Source organism: Ambystoma mexicanum, chromosome 3p (assembly GCF_040938575.1).
Source record: "Ambystoma mexicanum isolate Mex_15411 chromosome 3p, UKY_AmexF1_1, whole genome shotgun sequence".
Taxonomy (NCBI): Eukaryota; Metazoa; Chordata; class Amphibia; order Caudata; family Ambystomatidae; genus Ambystoma; species Ambystoma mexicanum.
This window is the reverse complement of record NC_090925.1, coordinates 1,256,386,022-1,256,403,425: the sequence shown is the minus strand read 5'-3', so window position 1 is coordinate 1,256,403,425 and position 17,404 is coordinate 1,256,386,022. Positions and strand designations below refer to the sequence as shown.

The following is a 17,404-nucleotide window of genomic DNA, read 5'->3' as shown; positions in this document are numbered from 1 at the left end:
AACCATTTTTGACTGCTTTCCTTTCTCCAAGCCGTCCTGATCGTGAGTGTCGAGATCAGGGCGGCTTGGAAAAGGACTGCTGGACCAGGACATGAAATAAGATGATCAGCAACCAACTGGTGGACTGGATGACCACATGAATGTGACCCAGTCACTAGAAGAGGTTGAGGAACCCCAGTTCCATGTCCGAAGTCCTTCTTTGGGCCCCCTTTTAGTGGGGTCTTTAATCCTCACCATGGTTGCCTCCTCTGTAGATTCAATTGAACTCTAGTAGCACCTATCTTTCGTTCTACCCGGTCGTTGCCTACTGACTGTCCCATTTTGACACACTTTCTAAACTCACTACAAGTACCTACATATTTGATCTCCCTGTAAAGTTATATGGAATAACTGTTCAGCTAGGGTTTGTGATTTTTAGGTACACTGCTGATTTTAGATACATTGTATTTTTGAAGGAAATGTTTGCTTTTACAAACTGACATTTAAATTCTCCCTAGTATATTTAAAACATTTTAATAATCTGTAATTGTATGTCCTGCTGGTTCAAAACGTGTTGTGACTTTTATAGAAAATGCTATTGTTTTTTATAAAACCTGTAATTTTTTAAAAGTATTTACCTGAAGTAAATATTTCCTTATGTTTAACTCTATAATTATCAACATATTTTTTTTTCCACTGTAAATCAAGATAAGGCTTATCCGCCTTGTTGCCATTGAAAGAGTCAGGACGAACTTGGTTGAAACCCTGCATATACATTAATAATTGTCCTCCTAAGCCTTCACCAGAGGACTTTTGAAAAACCTCTTAACAATAATAAAACTGTTTTTTATAACTAGCGCTTTCTGGTGCAGGTATGTTGGCATGTAGCACAATAGGTGCAGGGTTCAAAATTAAGATTTGATTAGCAGAAGCTAAAACCAGCTCCTGGTTCTCATCCATCACCCAGTAGGTAGGATCTACTGCTGGGGAACCAGGAGCAATGATACAGTGCACCGCACATCTAACTTCCACATGGGATGCAACCTTTAACTTTTTGCCCATTATGTATGTTCAACAATGTTTAAATATGTACTAGATGTGTCCTAATTCTTCTTTATTAACACTCAAATATTCCAAGATAAGGTCACATATGAATGTGAGGCATTGGTTGGCTTCGGGCACCAAAGTAGCTCATGGTAGCTCTTGGTTTAAAGCTAGCCAGGCTCCCCTGAGCTAGAATCAAGTGCTCAGTAGGTCCCAGCAAATTAAATCCCTGTAGGTGCTAGTAACACTTGACTTTATATACTTAAGTTTATCAAATTCTTACGAGTTGGCCTCACCAGCATTTTACTGTGATCTGACATGTGAATATAAATCTGTGCAACCAGTCCTTAATGCATCTTGTTAATCACACAAACCTATTCATATACATTTCAGCATTGGTTATTTTCGATACACAAGTTGAGCTATAATGCACACACAAACTGTAATTATTACATTGAAACTGAGTACATTACAGTATCAATTGATCAGATCGTAACTTTACTTCCACAGCTAGGCAGCATGCCCATAGCTTCAACAGCACACAATAGAGTATCATGACATGTTATTAATTTATGTTTGCGCAAAATGTGCACTGACTTCATTACTTCAAGTAGCCAGATGGGGGTCCCTCCTAGCATGCTGAAATCGTGTAAATGTCCTTTGCCCCCAAATTAAGTAATCTCTTGTACGTTCAAAAGAACACTCAGTGTGGATCTGGAACTGTACACAGATGCACCTGGAGTATAGGCTTTGCTACCATTCTAGGAAAAGGTTGCTGTGCCATGAGTTGGATGAGGGTTTGAAGGGAAGTGACCTGGTCTTCGACAACATGTTTTTAAGGCTTTCACAGACATACATAAAATATTATGACAATTTACACTTCATTTCATCATTTAAAACAATAAAAAGCAAATTGTGACATACACACAGCAGAAAACAACCCTTAAATGCCTAAATCAAACCACAAATACCTCCTTGTTCAAGCATTCAAAACATTTCCAGAGGTTTCCCAGGGGTCGTTGAGTTTGATCAGTACAACACACAGGTAGGCATATAAAGCCACAACAGTTTTCACCCCAGTTCGCCACATTAGCCTAGCCCAGTACAGTTCTGAAAGTTCTACTGCACCCAGGTATTGCGCTCAACCCAAGATTAAAGGTTTTAGGGTTTCCTCTATTTGATAACTTTAACCCAATAGAGAGATGTAGTGAGGAATGTTTTCTCTTTTCCTACGAAAGGAAGCATATTCTTTATAGAGGGAAACCATAGCCAATCTGTCACAAAGAGCTTCTTTTTCAAAAGATTTGGAGTGAGCGTCAGCTCTTCTGCTGAGGCGCCGATAAGATGCAAAATCTCACTCATTTGCCCCTTGTATTAATTTATTGAGGCCACCACCTGTTCTACGGCCAAATCATCCAGGTTTAGATACAGTGAGTTCCTCGGGGGTTGAGGAATTTTCCGTACTCCACCAGTTTCTTCCACACCGCCCTTGCTGTCAGGAATACTAAGCCCAAGTCTTGCCTTATAACCGCATTTGGCACAGAGTTAGCCAACCGCAGGGTCTTTTTACACAGTTGACCCTGTAGGATATTCAGGTATAACCCCATGTTAAATGGTACGATGTCTAGCCCATACAGGATTGTCGGCTCTACCGCCTGTGGGTAGAACTTGATTAGAGGGAGAAGAGAATAACGACACAACTGCGAGTAAATTCTCTTCATCTGGGTAAGGAGGGGAGTAAGTCCACCTCTCAGAAAAACTTCACAGGCCCCCCTAGACTACGTTTTGACAAGTTGTACCCAGATATCTCCTAGCCTTTACCCTTTCCAGGGGTTGGGAACCCATGCTCCAGAGCATGGTCTTAGGTAGACGAGAAGAAGATGGCCTTGGATTTTTGGCCATTAAACTTCAGATTGTTGATTACAGCATATTGATGGAAGAGGGTTAACTTTCTATGTAAGCCTATCAGAGTCTTATCAAATAGGATGATATCATCCTCGAATGCGAGCTAGTTGATAATCAGTGAACCCAGTTTCACTGGAAATGTAACTCCTGAGTTCCAGATATCATTCAGATCCAAAATGTACAAGTTGAAGGAGGTCGGGCCACAACACACCCCTGCCTGAGACCCAAAGAAGTTGGAACCGGGCCCAAGACCGCCCCCTCTCTGTTCAACCATCCTGGAGCACAGACTTGCTATGGAGCATAGCCAACAGCTGCACCGTTCTCCTGGGAATTTTCCAAGCTGCAAGCTTCCTCCAGGGGGTGGACCGGTTTACAGTGTCAAACGCATTGGACATATCTATTGATGCCATGTAAACCGGCTAAACCCCTCCTTTTGTCACAGCTGCCAACATATGTGCAAGCACTGTGGCATTTAGGGAAGTCGCCATCACTCTACAAAACCCCACCTGCTAGCGCAAGGCGAGATTAAGTGGAACTAACTGATTGGAAAGATCTCTAAGTAATAGAGAAGCAAAGGTTTTGCTGGAAGCATCCAACAGTGCAATCAGGCTGACATTTTTCAGATCTGACTTATCCCTGTGTTTATAGATCAGAATAATAATTGACTGTTTCCACGTGTGAGGCACCTGCTGGGTTTTGTAGATGCTTTTGAATAGGGCCATTAAAGGACCCGGCCTGACCCCTGGTCTTTCTTAATGAGTATCGGAGGAATGCCATCAGGGCCTTGGGCTCTGGATGCCTTTGCTTGCCCTAGTAGTTCCTTTTCACCAGAGTGTGAGTCATTTCCTGGTTTTGTTTGGGGTAGGCTTCCACTTTCAGTGTTTTCAATAGCCTCTTATAGCAAGCATGGATAGAATGCTTAGCTTGGGGATAATCTTGCACTGACAGATCTAATCCTCTCATTGTTCTAAGTTCCTCCCTTTTTTTTCCTTCTGGCAAGCACAATATAAAATTGTGCTGATGCCAATGGGTCAACCGGCCCGAGTATTTACCCCTCTTATGTTAGCAACCCCAGGCACTTGTTCATAGTTGTGTTGTAAGCCTCCACTAAAAATCCTTCAAGTAGTGCTCCTTCCCTCCTCACAACTTCTGTCAAAATAGACAAGAATTGCCTACAAACACCATCATTCCATCTAACCGTTTCGCCACCTCTTGCCGGCACCACAAAAGCAACAAATGGAATTGCTGTGCACATAGGAAGGGACCAGTGTAAAGATAATGCCACGGGACAGTGATCACTGCACAGTGCCAACACCTTGACACCAAGTTCCTGGAGCTATTTCCATTTTTAGCAGTAACATTATAGGTGAAGCCTGTAGCTAACAAAAAGTATTATTTGATCCAAATGCTGGTCCGTTGTACAGTTTCTAAATAAACAGTAGACACAGTGTCCATATATATTCGTTTTGTTTAGGGAATTTGTTTTGCAATGTTTAAATAAGAGCATTAACTTCTTAACATGATTTATTTTGAAGATTTCAAGAATGAAGTTGCTAATGATTTGTGCCTGCATACTTTTAAAGCAGAACATTCACCCAATGCATGCAATATCGGCTCCGGATAATGCTTTGTCTCATTATCAGGGGTAAAGTTGCCCAAGGATGGTACCAGAAGTGGAAGAAGAGGTGACACTGTTCCCACCCATCCTTTGGAATTTTTTACTCCTCAACTGATTATCTTAGCACTGACTGCCCTTTAAAAAGCCATAAGGATTTCGATACAAGGCTGGTATCCACAATTACAGACAGTGATATGATATGGAGTACCATGGAAAACCTGCCTGGTTAGAAGAGAAGATGCATGGTCATGGAATAACAGTAAATGTAGGATTGGAACCATGGTAATCTTGCTCTGATTTTCACATTTATTCCTATAGGTGATGAACCAGATTCCAGTGTTGATGAACATCCCTTGGCTCCTACGGAAAGTGATCAAACCTCAACTAGATCTGATGCACTTTACTGCCGAAATCATCAAGGAGCACCAGAAGACCTGGGACCCTGAGATAACACGGGACTTCATAGATGCCTTCCTACTTGAGATAGAGAAGGTAATGGTGCAAAAAAGCATTTGGGGGATTTGGATTCCTGGTGTCATGTACCCATAAAGCCTCATATCTCTAGTGGACATTGAACATGCACCCATCTATACCTCACAGTTGCTCATGCTCCCTTGGTCACTCATGTTAGTTTCAAATTAACCGAATGTCTTTCGGTGACCAGAGTGGAATCACCATCCTGATCTGATTTAAATATATTCAGAATAATAAAGTGAGTCCACAGATATTCCTCAATAAATCAATGAATGATATGATATGATATAAATCATTTATAACGCTCCTGTACACAAGTATTTCTAGGCATGACAAGACAAGGAAGGGAAGACAGAGAGAGGACAAGACAAACAATCTTACTAGGCCTTGTGTCATTCAGATTGTGCGAGAACGAGAAGTGCAAGGGGAAAGGGAGGGGGGAAGTGCAAGGGAGAGGGGATGGGAAAACAGGACAGCAATGCTCTGAGTAAGTGCAGCCAGGGCAGCGCGGTTCTGGCAAGTGCAAGGAGAATAAGGGACTGTAGGGTTACAGTTACAGCCCCTACGTGCGTCGTAGGCCTGGAGGCAGTGCAACAGTGACTGATCAAGAAAGAGCCTGGTACCCAGTGAGATGCTGGGGTTAGCCAGGCAACCAGTCGGTATAGCAGACAGGTAGGTCAACAGGGCAGGGAGAGACAGAAAGCAGAGAAGCAGAACGTTTTGAGCTGCTTCCAGAACTTTAGGTGGTCTGGCTCAAGTTTGAGAGGGGCAGGGAGGCCATTCCAGAGGGAGGCACCTGCAGAGGAGAGAGATCTACCCCCCACTCTCTGCCTGGAGAAGCATCTAACCCTTAAAGAGGTGGAGGTAGCTGAGCGAAGTGCAGGAGAAGGAAGGTATTTTGGAAAAGAGCGTTGGATTTAGTGCGGACCCCGGCCCCTTAAAGCCTTGTGAACAATGCAAAGGGTCTTGAACTTGAGCCTTCCAGCCACCGGGAGCCATTTGAGAGATTTCAGGGCTGTAGAGATTCAGTCCCTGGGCTTGAGGCCAAGGATAAGTCTTGCAGTCTTGTTCTGGATTAGTTGCGGCAAGTAGAGGAAGGCAGATTGAGAAAGAGGCTGTTGCAGTAGTCCAGCCTAGAGAGAACCAGGGCTCTGGAGATGCGATTCTGCAAGAAAGTGAGAAAGGGAAGAGTCCCTTTGAAGAGGAGCTGCTGGTAGTGGGACCCCTTGGCGACGTCCGAGATGTGAGGAGAGAAAGAGAGAGTGGAGTCGAAGATGACACCAAGGTTTTTTGCCGCGCAGGACGGCAAAGGAAGAGGGCCCAAGGTGTGCAGTCAGAGTGAAAGAGGCAAAGAAGGGGCAGGGGTCCCAATGAGAAGGATCTCTTTCTTACTGGCATTAAGGCAGATATCATTGGAGGCGCACCAATCCTGAATAGCGGATAAATAAATGATCTACTTATCTTGATATTGCATTAGAAATATCACTGTGCTACATGTAAAGGGTTCAGATATAGTAAGTACATATTCAACATTCGAATCACTAAATGGCTAGCGGCTTGCATTGGGCTAGTCATTGGGTTCCATGTCATTTCATCACGGGATGAAACAACGATGGGGTTTTCTCCGTGGCTATTTCAACGAGAAAACACATCGTTTTTTTTGCTTTATTTATTTTTGGGTGGTTCTCCCCAACCCCCATCCCCTTTAATTATTTAACTATTCCCGAACACCCGAGGTGTATTTTGGGAATGTATTTATTTAACCCACACTACAAAATTCGATGAGTTTTCACGTTGAAATAACAACGGAGAAAAACCCAGCATCCTTTCATCCCACGATGAAAGGATGTTGTACCAGTCATTGAAGTGTTCCCAGCTCACAATAATGGTGTGCTGCAGCTCTTCTGATTGATTCTCAGAATTTGCTTTGGAGAGTTGTCTGAAGAAGCTTGTTTCAAGAGATTTGTGGTCAGTTGTCCCCGAAATTTCATCAGGTGTGCAGTAGTTTGGATAAGGGTGGTAGAAATCAGTCCTAGAGGCATGGTGCAATAGGTCCTTCAGCCATTTGTAAGTATTCCCTATTACGGTAACTCACATAGAAACTGTCCCTCAAATCATCTTGTGTGCTGGCAGCATTGGAAAAATATTTGAAATTCGCTCCTCGTGATGTGGCAGAAGTATCCCTTAATCTAAAGCATATTGAAATTATGCACAACCAGAATTGAATCTACTTTCATCGAACCACTTGCAATCGTCCCAAGTTAATTTTAACTACATTTTTCTGACGATTGTTCCTACATCAAAGGTGAAAATACTAAAGCATTCTCCCATGTGACACACGCAAACTCTCCAATTCCACAAGTCTCTCTAATTTCTCTAGCTCAACAGCTTCCCGAGCTGGTTGCGACATGGTATTTTCATTAAAACGTAGATGTCCAAAGCAACATGACTTTAAAAGTCTTTCATTGTCTATTACACTTGTACGACTACCTCTCAAGACCAACAAATATACCAAAGTCTAGAATGTAAAAAGAAAATTATAAACTCTCAAGGCCCTGACAATATTAGATGGGTGTTAATAAATGTCAGCTCCATGCACGCCCACTTTTGAAATTCATGATTTAATTTTTAGAATCTAAACCTGATCTATTGGTGATTACAGAAAAAGGCCCCAAAATTGTGGTCTCCTTCCCTACAGGTTATGCTATAAATACCTCCAATAGGCCAGCTGGCTGGGGTGGTGGGGTGGCTCTCATCCATAAAGACAACCTTACTATTAAATCATGTCCTTCTCTCAAGGACATGATTTAATAGTGAATCTTCAATTGTGAATCTTCAAATATCCAAATTTGTACTCGGCCCTATGTCAGTAATGTACTCCTTTTATTCCGTTTCCCCCACCCAAATCACGATCTCCAAATTTGCAGTTTCCAGATTGATACTGTCATATCTCTAACCAAGTTAGTTCAACTCCACTGCTACTGGTCGTAAATTTCACAATCCCAGAGACACCTCAGCTCTACAGCTGAAACCGGAATTTTCAGATCTACATTTCCCATGTCTGGACTTCCCAAGCACACACATCAAGGGTTGCTTTCTAGCCTTTCTAATGGCTGGATCAATTGGGTAGACTGAATGGGCCATGCAGTTATTTCCTTTTTCACTTTCCTACCCTCCTATATTACACACCAGCCGGAAAAAGACTTGTTCATCCAATTTTGGGGACAAGCATAAATGTAGCAATAATACACTAAATTCAATTTCTGAATTATCTAGGCACTTAATTTAATTGGCCAGATTTTGGGACATTAGTGGACTCTACAATTCTACCATCACATATGATATGATAAGTCATTTATAACACGCCTGTACACAAATGATTCTAGGCGCAACAAGACGAGGAACGGAGGACAGAGGGAGGACAAAACAACAATCTTACTAGTCCTTGTGTCATTCAGATAGCGCAAGGGCAGGGGGATGGGGGAGAAATGCAAGGGGTTGGGGGGAAAGTGCAGGTACCTCATAAGTGCTGCCGGTAAGTGGCTCATAAGTGCAGAGAATTGGGCGACTGTAGGGTTGCATATACAGACCTGCAAGTGCAAACGAGGCCTGGAGGCAGTGCAAGGGCAGCTGGACATGTAGGAGCCTGGACCCGAAGTCCAGTGGGTGGCCCGGTGGCCAGTGTGCGTAGCAGTCAGGGACATCAGCAAGGGAAAGGGAGAGAGAAAGCGGAAGCGAAAAGGAAGGTCTTGAGTTGCTTCTGGACCCAGAGTGGTCCTGCTCAAGTTTGAGAGAGGCAGGAAGGCTGTTCCAAGGGAGGCTGCAGCATAGGAAAGAGATCTACCCCCCACTCTCTGTCTGGAGAAGCGTCTGACCCTCAGAGAGTTGGAGGTGGGTGAGCAGAGGGCTTGAGAAGGAAGATGCTTAGGAATAGAAAGTTGGAGGTAGTGCGGTCCCCGGCCCCAGAAAGCCATGCAGATGATTCAAAGGGCTTCAGTACCCCTGAGGAGTGTGATAGTGTGACTTCTTAGAGACATCTGAAATGTGAGGAAAGAAGGAGAGGGTGTAGTTGAAGATGACCCCAATGTTCTTAGCCTCACTGGAAGGAGCAGATAGAGGGCCCATGGTGGGCAGCCAGGGTGAGAGATGAAAGAAGGGAGCAGGTGTCCCAATAAGGAGGATCTCAGTCTTACTGGCATTAAGGCAGAAATCGTTTGAGGCACACCATTCCTGAATTGTGGACAGGCAGTCTGGTATGAGAGAAGAAGCAGAAGTGGCTGAGGGGAGCCTGAAGGAGAGCTTGGTGTCTTCGGCATAACACTGAAAGTTAGGGCAGAAGGTAGAGATGCAGTGGGCAAGAGGGGAGACAGATTCACCCACAACAACCAAGAAAAGGAAGTATCCTGCACTGACACAAAACACAGACAAACCAACTGGAATACTTTTACCAGATGAACCTCCAAGCACATCATGAAACCCCAATACTCTTACTGCTATCATATACACACCTGCAACCAACAAAATGAATAAATATCCTAGACTTGAAAACAGACCAACCAACTGAAACAACTTAACCAGATGTACTACCAAACACATCATCTGTCCATGATTCTCTGTCTACAACCTCAACCCCTAAATGTGCCAGTACTGTGGGGCGAAGATGTCCCTTATGGTCGCTCATTGGGTGTGTCTGTGGTGCCTGGGTTCCTCTCATGCTACTTTTGACTGTAAGACCTGCCTATCGATGGCAGAGAAATCTCAAAAATCCCCATCGACGACTCCGTTGAAAAAACGATCTTTAGACAAATCGAGAAATATTTCCCCTCGTCGAAGGAAGACAAAAACATCATGATCACACAGTGGTTCTCACCACTCGTCATTTTCGCTGTGTTCAAAGAAAAGGCACCATAGGTCGCCATCTTCATCGTTGTCGAGTTCCTCACCGGAACAGGTCAAGTACCCGATGAAATCAGCCTCCTGAGTGGGAATATTTCAGATTAATAATGATGCGTGTATTCGAGAATGCAGCGTTGACCCCTTCGAAAATTCATGAAAGCCATGCCCAGGTCGAAAAACTCGACAAGAAAAAAGGTAAGGGAAAAACTTGTGCACCCTTAACCCCTGGAGGCAAGTAAAAAACTCCTCGAGAGAGGTCGAAGGATCCCTCGAGTCAAGACAGATCTCCTTTGCGGAAGAAGTCATAGATGCCCTTGGCACCAAAAGACTCCTCATCTGGTCCTAAAAAGACCCTAATGCTGCATGTTTTAAAACCCTCGACAGGGTCGAAAAAATGTCAGTGCCATCATCGAAGCAATCAAGGATTATTTAAAAATCCTACACACCTGTTAGGGGGAATTCTCTTATAAGGCTAATTTCCCAAACCTAGTGAGTCCCCCAGCAGCTTTGCTGGATTTTTGGGGTTTGTTTTTTTCTCCTGCTAAGATTGAGACTCTTTTCCTCCCACTCTTAGGCATGATTTGAGGTATGTCTTTGACTTTTGTTGTGCTTATGGGCTATGGGGTCTTTTACTTCATAGGATACCATCTGTTTTTTGTGTATGTGTTACACAGCACCCTCAGTGCAGTAACACAGGGGTGTCATAGTGGCCCCCAAACATAGACTCCATACCCTGGGACTGACTACTGTCTTCCAGGGCATGTAAAGTCACCATTGACTTTACTAGTCCAAAATTGTGAACAGAACCAGTACAAACCATCATATTGTGGAAGTACTGGAAGGGGTTAATTTGATTGCCCCTGGGTCTGTTTCCAAGGGGGCACTGTCCAGTCCCACCTTGTCGAGTTTCTGGCTGGTGGCAGTGGTTACCACGCAAAATATTCCACCGGAATATTTCCTATGGGATTTTCCCATTGATTTTAAACACACCACTTTTTGGTGCAATGTTAAAGATACCGCCGATTTATTTATTTAACATTAAATCACTGGTTGGGTCTTTTTGCCAGAACTCTTTTCTAAAATGGCGTTTGTGTCAGTCTCTGTAACTCCAACCAAGGTAGGGCCCTTTGTTTAACTTTTTAGTGGGCTTCTCCACAGAAGCCCTCCAACTGGTGCCACTCTGTCTGGGTTCCACAGGATGTGTGGGTGGGGGAATTGGCACCCTGGACTGTGTTATCTTAGCAACTCAAGTCGCACTCTGTTCTGATTGGCCCAGTGGTGAGCTGCCCGGCTCACCACTGAGCATGTTTGAGTGACAGCTAGGCCATTGATGGGGGTTTTTATGCATAAAAGCAGGGCTTTTGGGACTGGAACTTCAGAAGTCACCACAGGACCTAAGAAATCCGAAGAGGGGAGAAGCTGGGCCATCTGCAACGATGGCAACACCGGTGGAGCCCTGCTGCAACGACCTCACCACTTTCCCGATGACAAGAGAAGATCTTCTGCTGAAAGAGTCTTCTTCCTCTGAGCTGGTGGGATCAACCAGTTCGCCATTTCGTCTTCCAGGACGTCTCTTGGTCGAATCACCCGTGCCAAGCGCCCCGGCAGCCGGATAGCCAAGCTTCACCACTGTGACCGCGAATATAACAAACGCATCTTTTAACCGACGAACTCCGCGGCTGGTTTCTTCCCTGGGCAGTGCAACCACTCAAAGTTTCCTCCTCGACAAGATCCTCTCTTCCCCTGGTCGAAACCATGAACTGCACCCGCTGCCAGGAACAACTGCCACCTCTGGAGCTTCCTCAACTTTAAAGTTACTGTGTTCAACCTGGCCTCCCTTTCTACGGTTTGCTAAAGGTGACCCTTAAATCCTTGGCTTTCCAACTGTGTTGGCCCCCAGACCTTCTAACTTTACCTTTTGAACCAACCCAACCTCTTTTGAACATTTCTACAAAGACTTGAATGCATTTCTCAACTGTGTGATCTTGGGCACATTTCACCTTGCTCCATTTAAAGTGGGCCTGGCCTATTAACTTTGGCTCTATAGTAGACTGTGCCTTCACTAACTTGTTTTGGTCTTTTAAAAGTGTTGGGAACTGTTTTATTTTTATGACCTGCCTTTTTCTCTCGCTTTTACGTAATTATTGGAGTCCCATCTAAATTACGCGCTCACCTCTGTTTTGACAAAAAGTGGTGTTTTGACTTAGACTTATCTAGTAATTGCTAAGGGAGGTGTGTATCCTTTTCTGATTGTGTTGGAACTTGCTTTTGATTTATAGTGCTAGTGTATTTTCGAAAGTGTGTGTTAAATAAATAATTACATACTTTTGATAACAAGCTCTGGTCAGTGTTTGCGTGCTCTACTGTGTTTTTAGCCCTATTGTGTATCCTCTGTATACTGCCTAACTCTTCTTGAGAGAAGTCTGACTGCTCATCCACAGCTACCAGGTAAATCTAGGTGGTACAGACTGCTACCAATTGGGTTCACTGCTTACTCCTGTAGTCTTAATCTTTTTGCAGTGTTCCCCAAGGGAACTGCACAGGATTCTGCCTAACACTGGTGTACAGCGGTGGGATTTGTATTGAGGATACATTGTAGAGTGCTTCCAGGACATCTCTTGGTCAAATCACCCGTGCCAAGCGCCCCGGCAGCCGGATAGCCAAGCTTCACCGCTGTGACCGCGAATACAACAAACGCATCTTTTAACCGACGAACTCCGCGGCTGGTTTCTTCCCTGGGCAGTGCAACCACTCAAAGTTTCCTCCTCGACAAGATCCTCTCTTCCCCTGGTCGAAACCATGAACTGCACCCGCTGCCAGGAACAACTGCCACCGCTGGAGCTTCCTCAACTTTAAAGTTACTGTGTTCAACCTGGCCTCCCTTTCTACGGTTTGCTAAAGGTGACCCTTAAATCCTTGGCTTTCCAACTGTGTTGGCCCCCAGACCTTCTAACTTTACCTTTTGAACCAACCCAACCTCTTTTGAACATTTCTACAAAGACTTGAATGCATTTCTCAACTGTGCGATCTTGGGCACATTTCACCTTGCTCCATTTAAAGTGGGCCTGGCCTATGAACTTTGGCTCTACAGTAGACTGTGCCTTCACTAACTTGTTTTGGTCTTTTAAAAGTGTTGGGAACTGTTTTATTTTTATGACCTGCCTTTTTCTCTCGCTTTTACGTAATTATTGGAGTCCCATCTAAATTACGCGCTCACCTCTGTTTTGACAAAAAGTGGTGTTTTGACTTAGACTTATCTAGTAATTGCTAAGGGAGGTGTGTATCCCTTTCTGATTGTGTTGGAACTTGCTTTTCATTTATAGTGCTAGTGTATTTTCTAAAGTGTGTGTTAAATAAATAATTATATACTTTTGATAACAAGCTCTGGTCAGTGTTTGCGTGCTCTACTGTGTTTTTAGCCCTATTGTGTATCCTCTGTATACTGCCTAACTCTTCTTGAGAGAAGTCTGACTGCTCATCCACAGCTACCAGGTAAATCTAGGTGGTACAGACTGCTACCAATTGGGTTCACTGCTTACTCCTGTAGTCTTAATCTTTTTGCAGTGTTCCCCAAGGGAACTGCACAGGATTCTGCCTAACACTGGTATACAGCGGTGGGATTTGTATTGAGGATACATTGTAGAGTGCTTCTGATACTTTACTGCAACTAACATCAAATCTTAGCACTAGAAAGGTTTATTTTCTAACAAGTCAACTATGGAAAGTTACAGCCAGGAGTCCCTTTCTGCAAAAACTGCTGATTGTTTAAGAGTCCTTTGTAGACATAAGGATCTTCCTGTAAAAGGCAAGAAAATGGAATTGATAGAAAGATTGTTAAAAAAACAAAGTCTGGGTAGTGTTTCAGATGAGCCTAACTCCCCAGCAAATGTAGACAACAGTAATGAAGTTAATATGGATCAAAGTGTTGATAATCTTGTAGAGTCAGATGAGGTAAGTGAGGCCAATGGATCTGCCCCCACTGGCCCTCTGCCTGCTCTAGCACCTCAAGCTATGCCTACTGGACCTTTGTCAGGTCCCACATTAAGTCCTGCATTCATTGAACTAGAAAAAATGAGACTTGAATTAGAGTTCAAAACAATTAGTGCCCAATCTGAACAAAAGCACAAAGAACTAAGGCTCGGAGAAATGGAGCTCAAACATGAGCTAGAGATGAAGAAATTGTCTGTGGAAAATGCTTCTCTTCCCGGATCCTCTAGGAGGTCCAGTCCCAAAAGACCCTGGATGCCTAAAGAGATTGTGGGTATGTATGAACCTAACTTGGATGCGTGAGATTGGTTGGCTATGTTTGAGTATAATCATGGGCTCCCGGACATCACAGGGAATCAGTTGCTTCCTTGGTTGTTCTCTAGGCTCCCCCCTGTTGCATCTGATGTGGTAATGGAGTTGGGGGAGGCGGATAGGATGGACTATGAATGTGTGAAGCTAGCTTTTGGAAGACCCCTTCCCAGTACCTTAAGAGGTCTAGGACCCTCAAAAAGCATGAGGGTACCCCTTTGGCTACCTGGGTGAATGAAAGTTTGGAGAACTTAGAGCGATGGATTAAGGGTTACAGAGTGAACACTTATGAGGGAATGAGAAATCTTGTTATGTTGGAGTCAATTTATGATGCCTGCTCTCCTGAGCTCAGACAGCATTTAGCTGATTCAAAGGAAATAGATACTAGGAAGCTAGCTAAGGCTGCTGACTTGTGGGTTGCCAACAGGGCTACTACTCACAAGGATTCAGGGGTCACTCAGAAAAAGGATGAGGGAAAGCAGCCACCAAATCTGAATCCAGAGAATTCTAATATCTCCCATACCAAAGAGGGCCGCAAACAACACAATAACCAGGGTAAACCACCAGAGTAACCCCATCAGGCTAGTGTACCTTCTGGTCTCCAACCAGAAGGAGGTCAGAACAAGCTACCATTCCAGAGAGCATTTGGAATATGCTATGTCTGTAAGGCAACTGACCATGTCAAAGGAGATCCCAAATGTAAGGGTAGACCTACAGGGATCAGCACAGTCTCCTTAGCCTTCACTCCTGAGGAGGAAGTACAAGTGGCCAGTGCTCACTTTGAAGTCTTTGCTGAAGAACCCTTGAGTCTTCAAGCAAGTGTATCCTTAGAGCCTATGGGTCAGGTTAGCAACCAGAATAGGGAAATCTATGTCTCCCTACCAGCAAACTCTAAAATATATTACATGGACAGTGTTCTTGTCAATGGCCAGGATACTCCTGCCAGGAGCAACGCTGGGGCCAGCAGAACAGTAGTGGATGAAAGCTTTTTCAAACCCGAGGATGTTGCTAAGACACCCGAAGGTCCCACTAGAAATTCTGGAGGCACTGTCCAAATGGTTCCTATTCTACCAGCCCTCATTCAGTGTAATGACATGACAGTGAGGATTCCTGTCATTGTTCAGACTGAGGTGCCTCGGAGAGTCCTGTTGGGGAATGACCTAAGAACTTTAGGAGTAGTGTCCAGTACCCCCAGGCCTCCCAGTATGGAACAGCAGAACCCAACCAAATTGGCTAGAGAGGCCACCTTAAGGGACCACTCTAAGCCTGTGGGAACCTCTACAGAGAACCCCACTACAAGCCCTGGTGTTAGTGAGTTGACCTCTAGCCCAGGCAAATTTTAGGCTAAAATGTTAGGGAAATGGGAGCCCGAACCAAGCTCCATCATTGTTTCCCCCGTTTTAGAGTCTCTGACTCCCCCTGCTTCTCAGGAAGAGGTGGATAGACCAACTGGACCCCTACCTAGGCCTAAGAGATCTGGTAATTCTCAGTGCTGGTGGAAAACCAGAAAAGGAAAGTCTAAGGCCAAAAACGTTCAGACTGTTGGACCTTCTACTGAGGACTCCAACTCAAATCCTAGTATTGGGAATGAAACTCTTAAAGTAGGCAAGGATAGATCTAAGAGTAATGGGAAGCAGGTACATTGCCTAACCCTAACCCCTCCAACCAAGAGGCCTGAAATCCAAACTGCTCCCAACAGAGAGGTGGTGAGGAACCTTGGAGGCCCCTCTAAATCTAAGGGAATCCTTTATAAGGACCCCTTGAAAAAGCTTAACACAGGTTCAGAAGTTGTACCAACCTCTGAAGGACTGGTCAACCAGATCCCCTATAGATTTAAAAAGGAAGATGTTCCTCAAAGGGTTTGTAGGTCATATAGCTTACAAAGGAAAACCTTTGATGTTTCCATTGAACACAGGTCAAGGTGTCACCACCAAAATGCTGATGGTCTCTCTAAGATGTTTGTAACCGACTAGAGGTATGTGATTTATCCAGGAGTGGATTCAATCCTCCTGTCCTTTAGTCTGGGGGGGGGGGGTGAGTGTTAGAGAGAATTCTCTTATAAGGCTAATTTCCCAAACCTAGTGAGTCCCCAGCAGCGTTGCTGGATATTTGGGGTTTGTTTTTTTCTCCTGCTAAAAGTGAGACTCTTTTCCTCGCACTCTTAGGCGTGATTTGAGGTATGTCTTTGACTTTTGGTGTGCTTATGGGCTATGGGGTCTTTTACTCCATAGGGTACCATCTGTTTTTTGTGTATTTGTTACACAGCACCCTCAGTGCAGTAACACAGGGGTGTCATAGTGACCCCCAAACATAGACTCCATACCCTGGGACTGACTACTGTCTCCCAGGGCATGTAAAGTCACCATTGACTTTACTAGTCCAAAATTGTGTACTGAACCAGTACAAACCATCATATTGTGGAAGTACTGGAAGGGGTTAATTCGAAGGGGTTAATTCGATTGCCCCTGGGTCTGTTTCCAAGGGGGGCACTGTCCAGTCCCCCCTTGTCGAGTTTCTGGCTGGTGCAAGTGGTTACCACGCAAAATATTCCACCATAATATTTCCTATGGGATTTTCCCATTGATTTTAAACGCACCACTTTTTGGTGCAATGTTAAAGATACCGCCGGTTTATTTATTTAATATTAAATCACTGGTTGGGTCTTTTTGCCAGAACTCTTTTCTAAAATGGTGTTCGTGTCCGTCTCTGTAACTCCAACCAAGGTCGGGCCCTTTGTTCCACTTTTTGGTGGGCTTCTCCACAGAAGCCCTCCAACTGGTGCCACTCTGTCTGGGTTCCGCAGGATGTGTGGGTGGGGGAATTGGCACCCTGGACTGCATTTCCTTAGCAACTCAAGTCGCACTCTGTTCTGATTGGCCCAGTGGTGAGCCGCCTGGACACTACTTAGCATGTTTGAATGACAGCTAGGCTGTTGAATGGGTGTTTTTCTGCATAAAAGCAGGGCTTTTGGGACTGGAACTTCAGAAGTCGCCACAGGACCTAGGAAATCCAAAGAGGGGAGAAGCTGAGCCATCTGCAACGACGACATCACCGGTGGAGCCCTGCTGCAACGACCTCACCACTTGCCCGACGACAAGGGAAGATCTTCTGCTGAAAGAGTCTTCTTCCTCTGAGCTGGTGGGATCAACCAGTTCGCCATTTCGTCTTCCAGGATGTCTCTTGGTCGAATCA

General features: G+C 44.5%; 1 protein-coding gene across 2 annotated transcripts in view; it reads left to right on the top strand.

The window, feature by feature from the left end:
* Positions 1–17,404, top strand: part of LOC138581423 (cytochrome P450 2D17-like) — a 669,998-nt gene that overhangs the window by 317,510 nt on the left and 335,084 nt on the right. For both annotated transcript variants that reach the window (XM_069652740.1, XM_069652739.1), the window contains exon 5: positions 4,865–5,038. In XM_069652740.1, the coding sequence (XP_069508841.1) occupies positions 4,865–5,038 (174 nt within the window). The remainder of the gene's footprint in view (positions 1–4,864; positions 5,039–17,404) is intronic.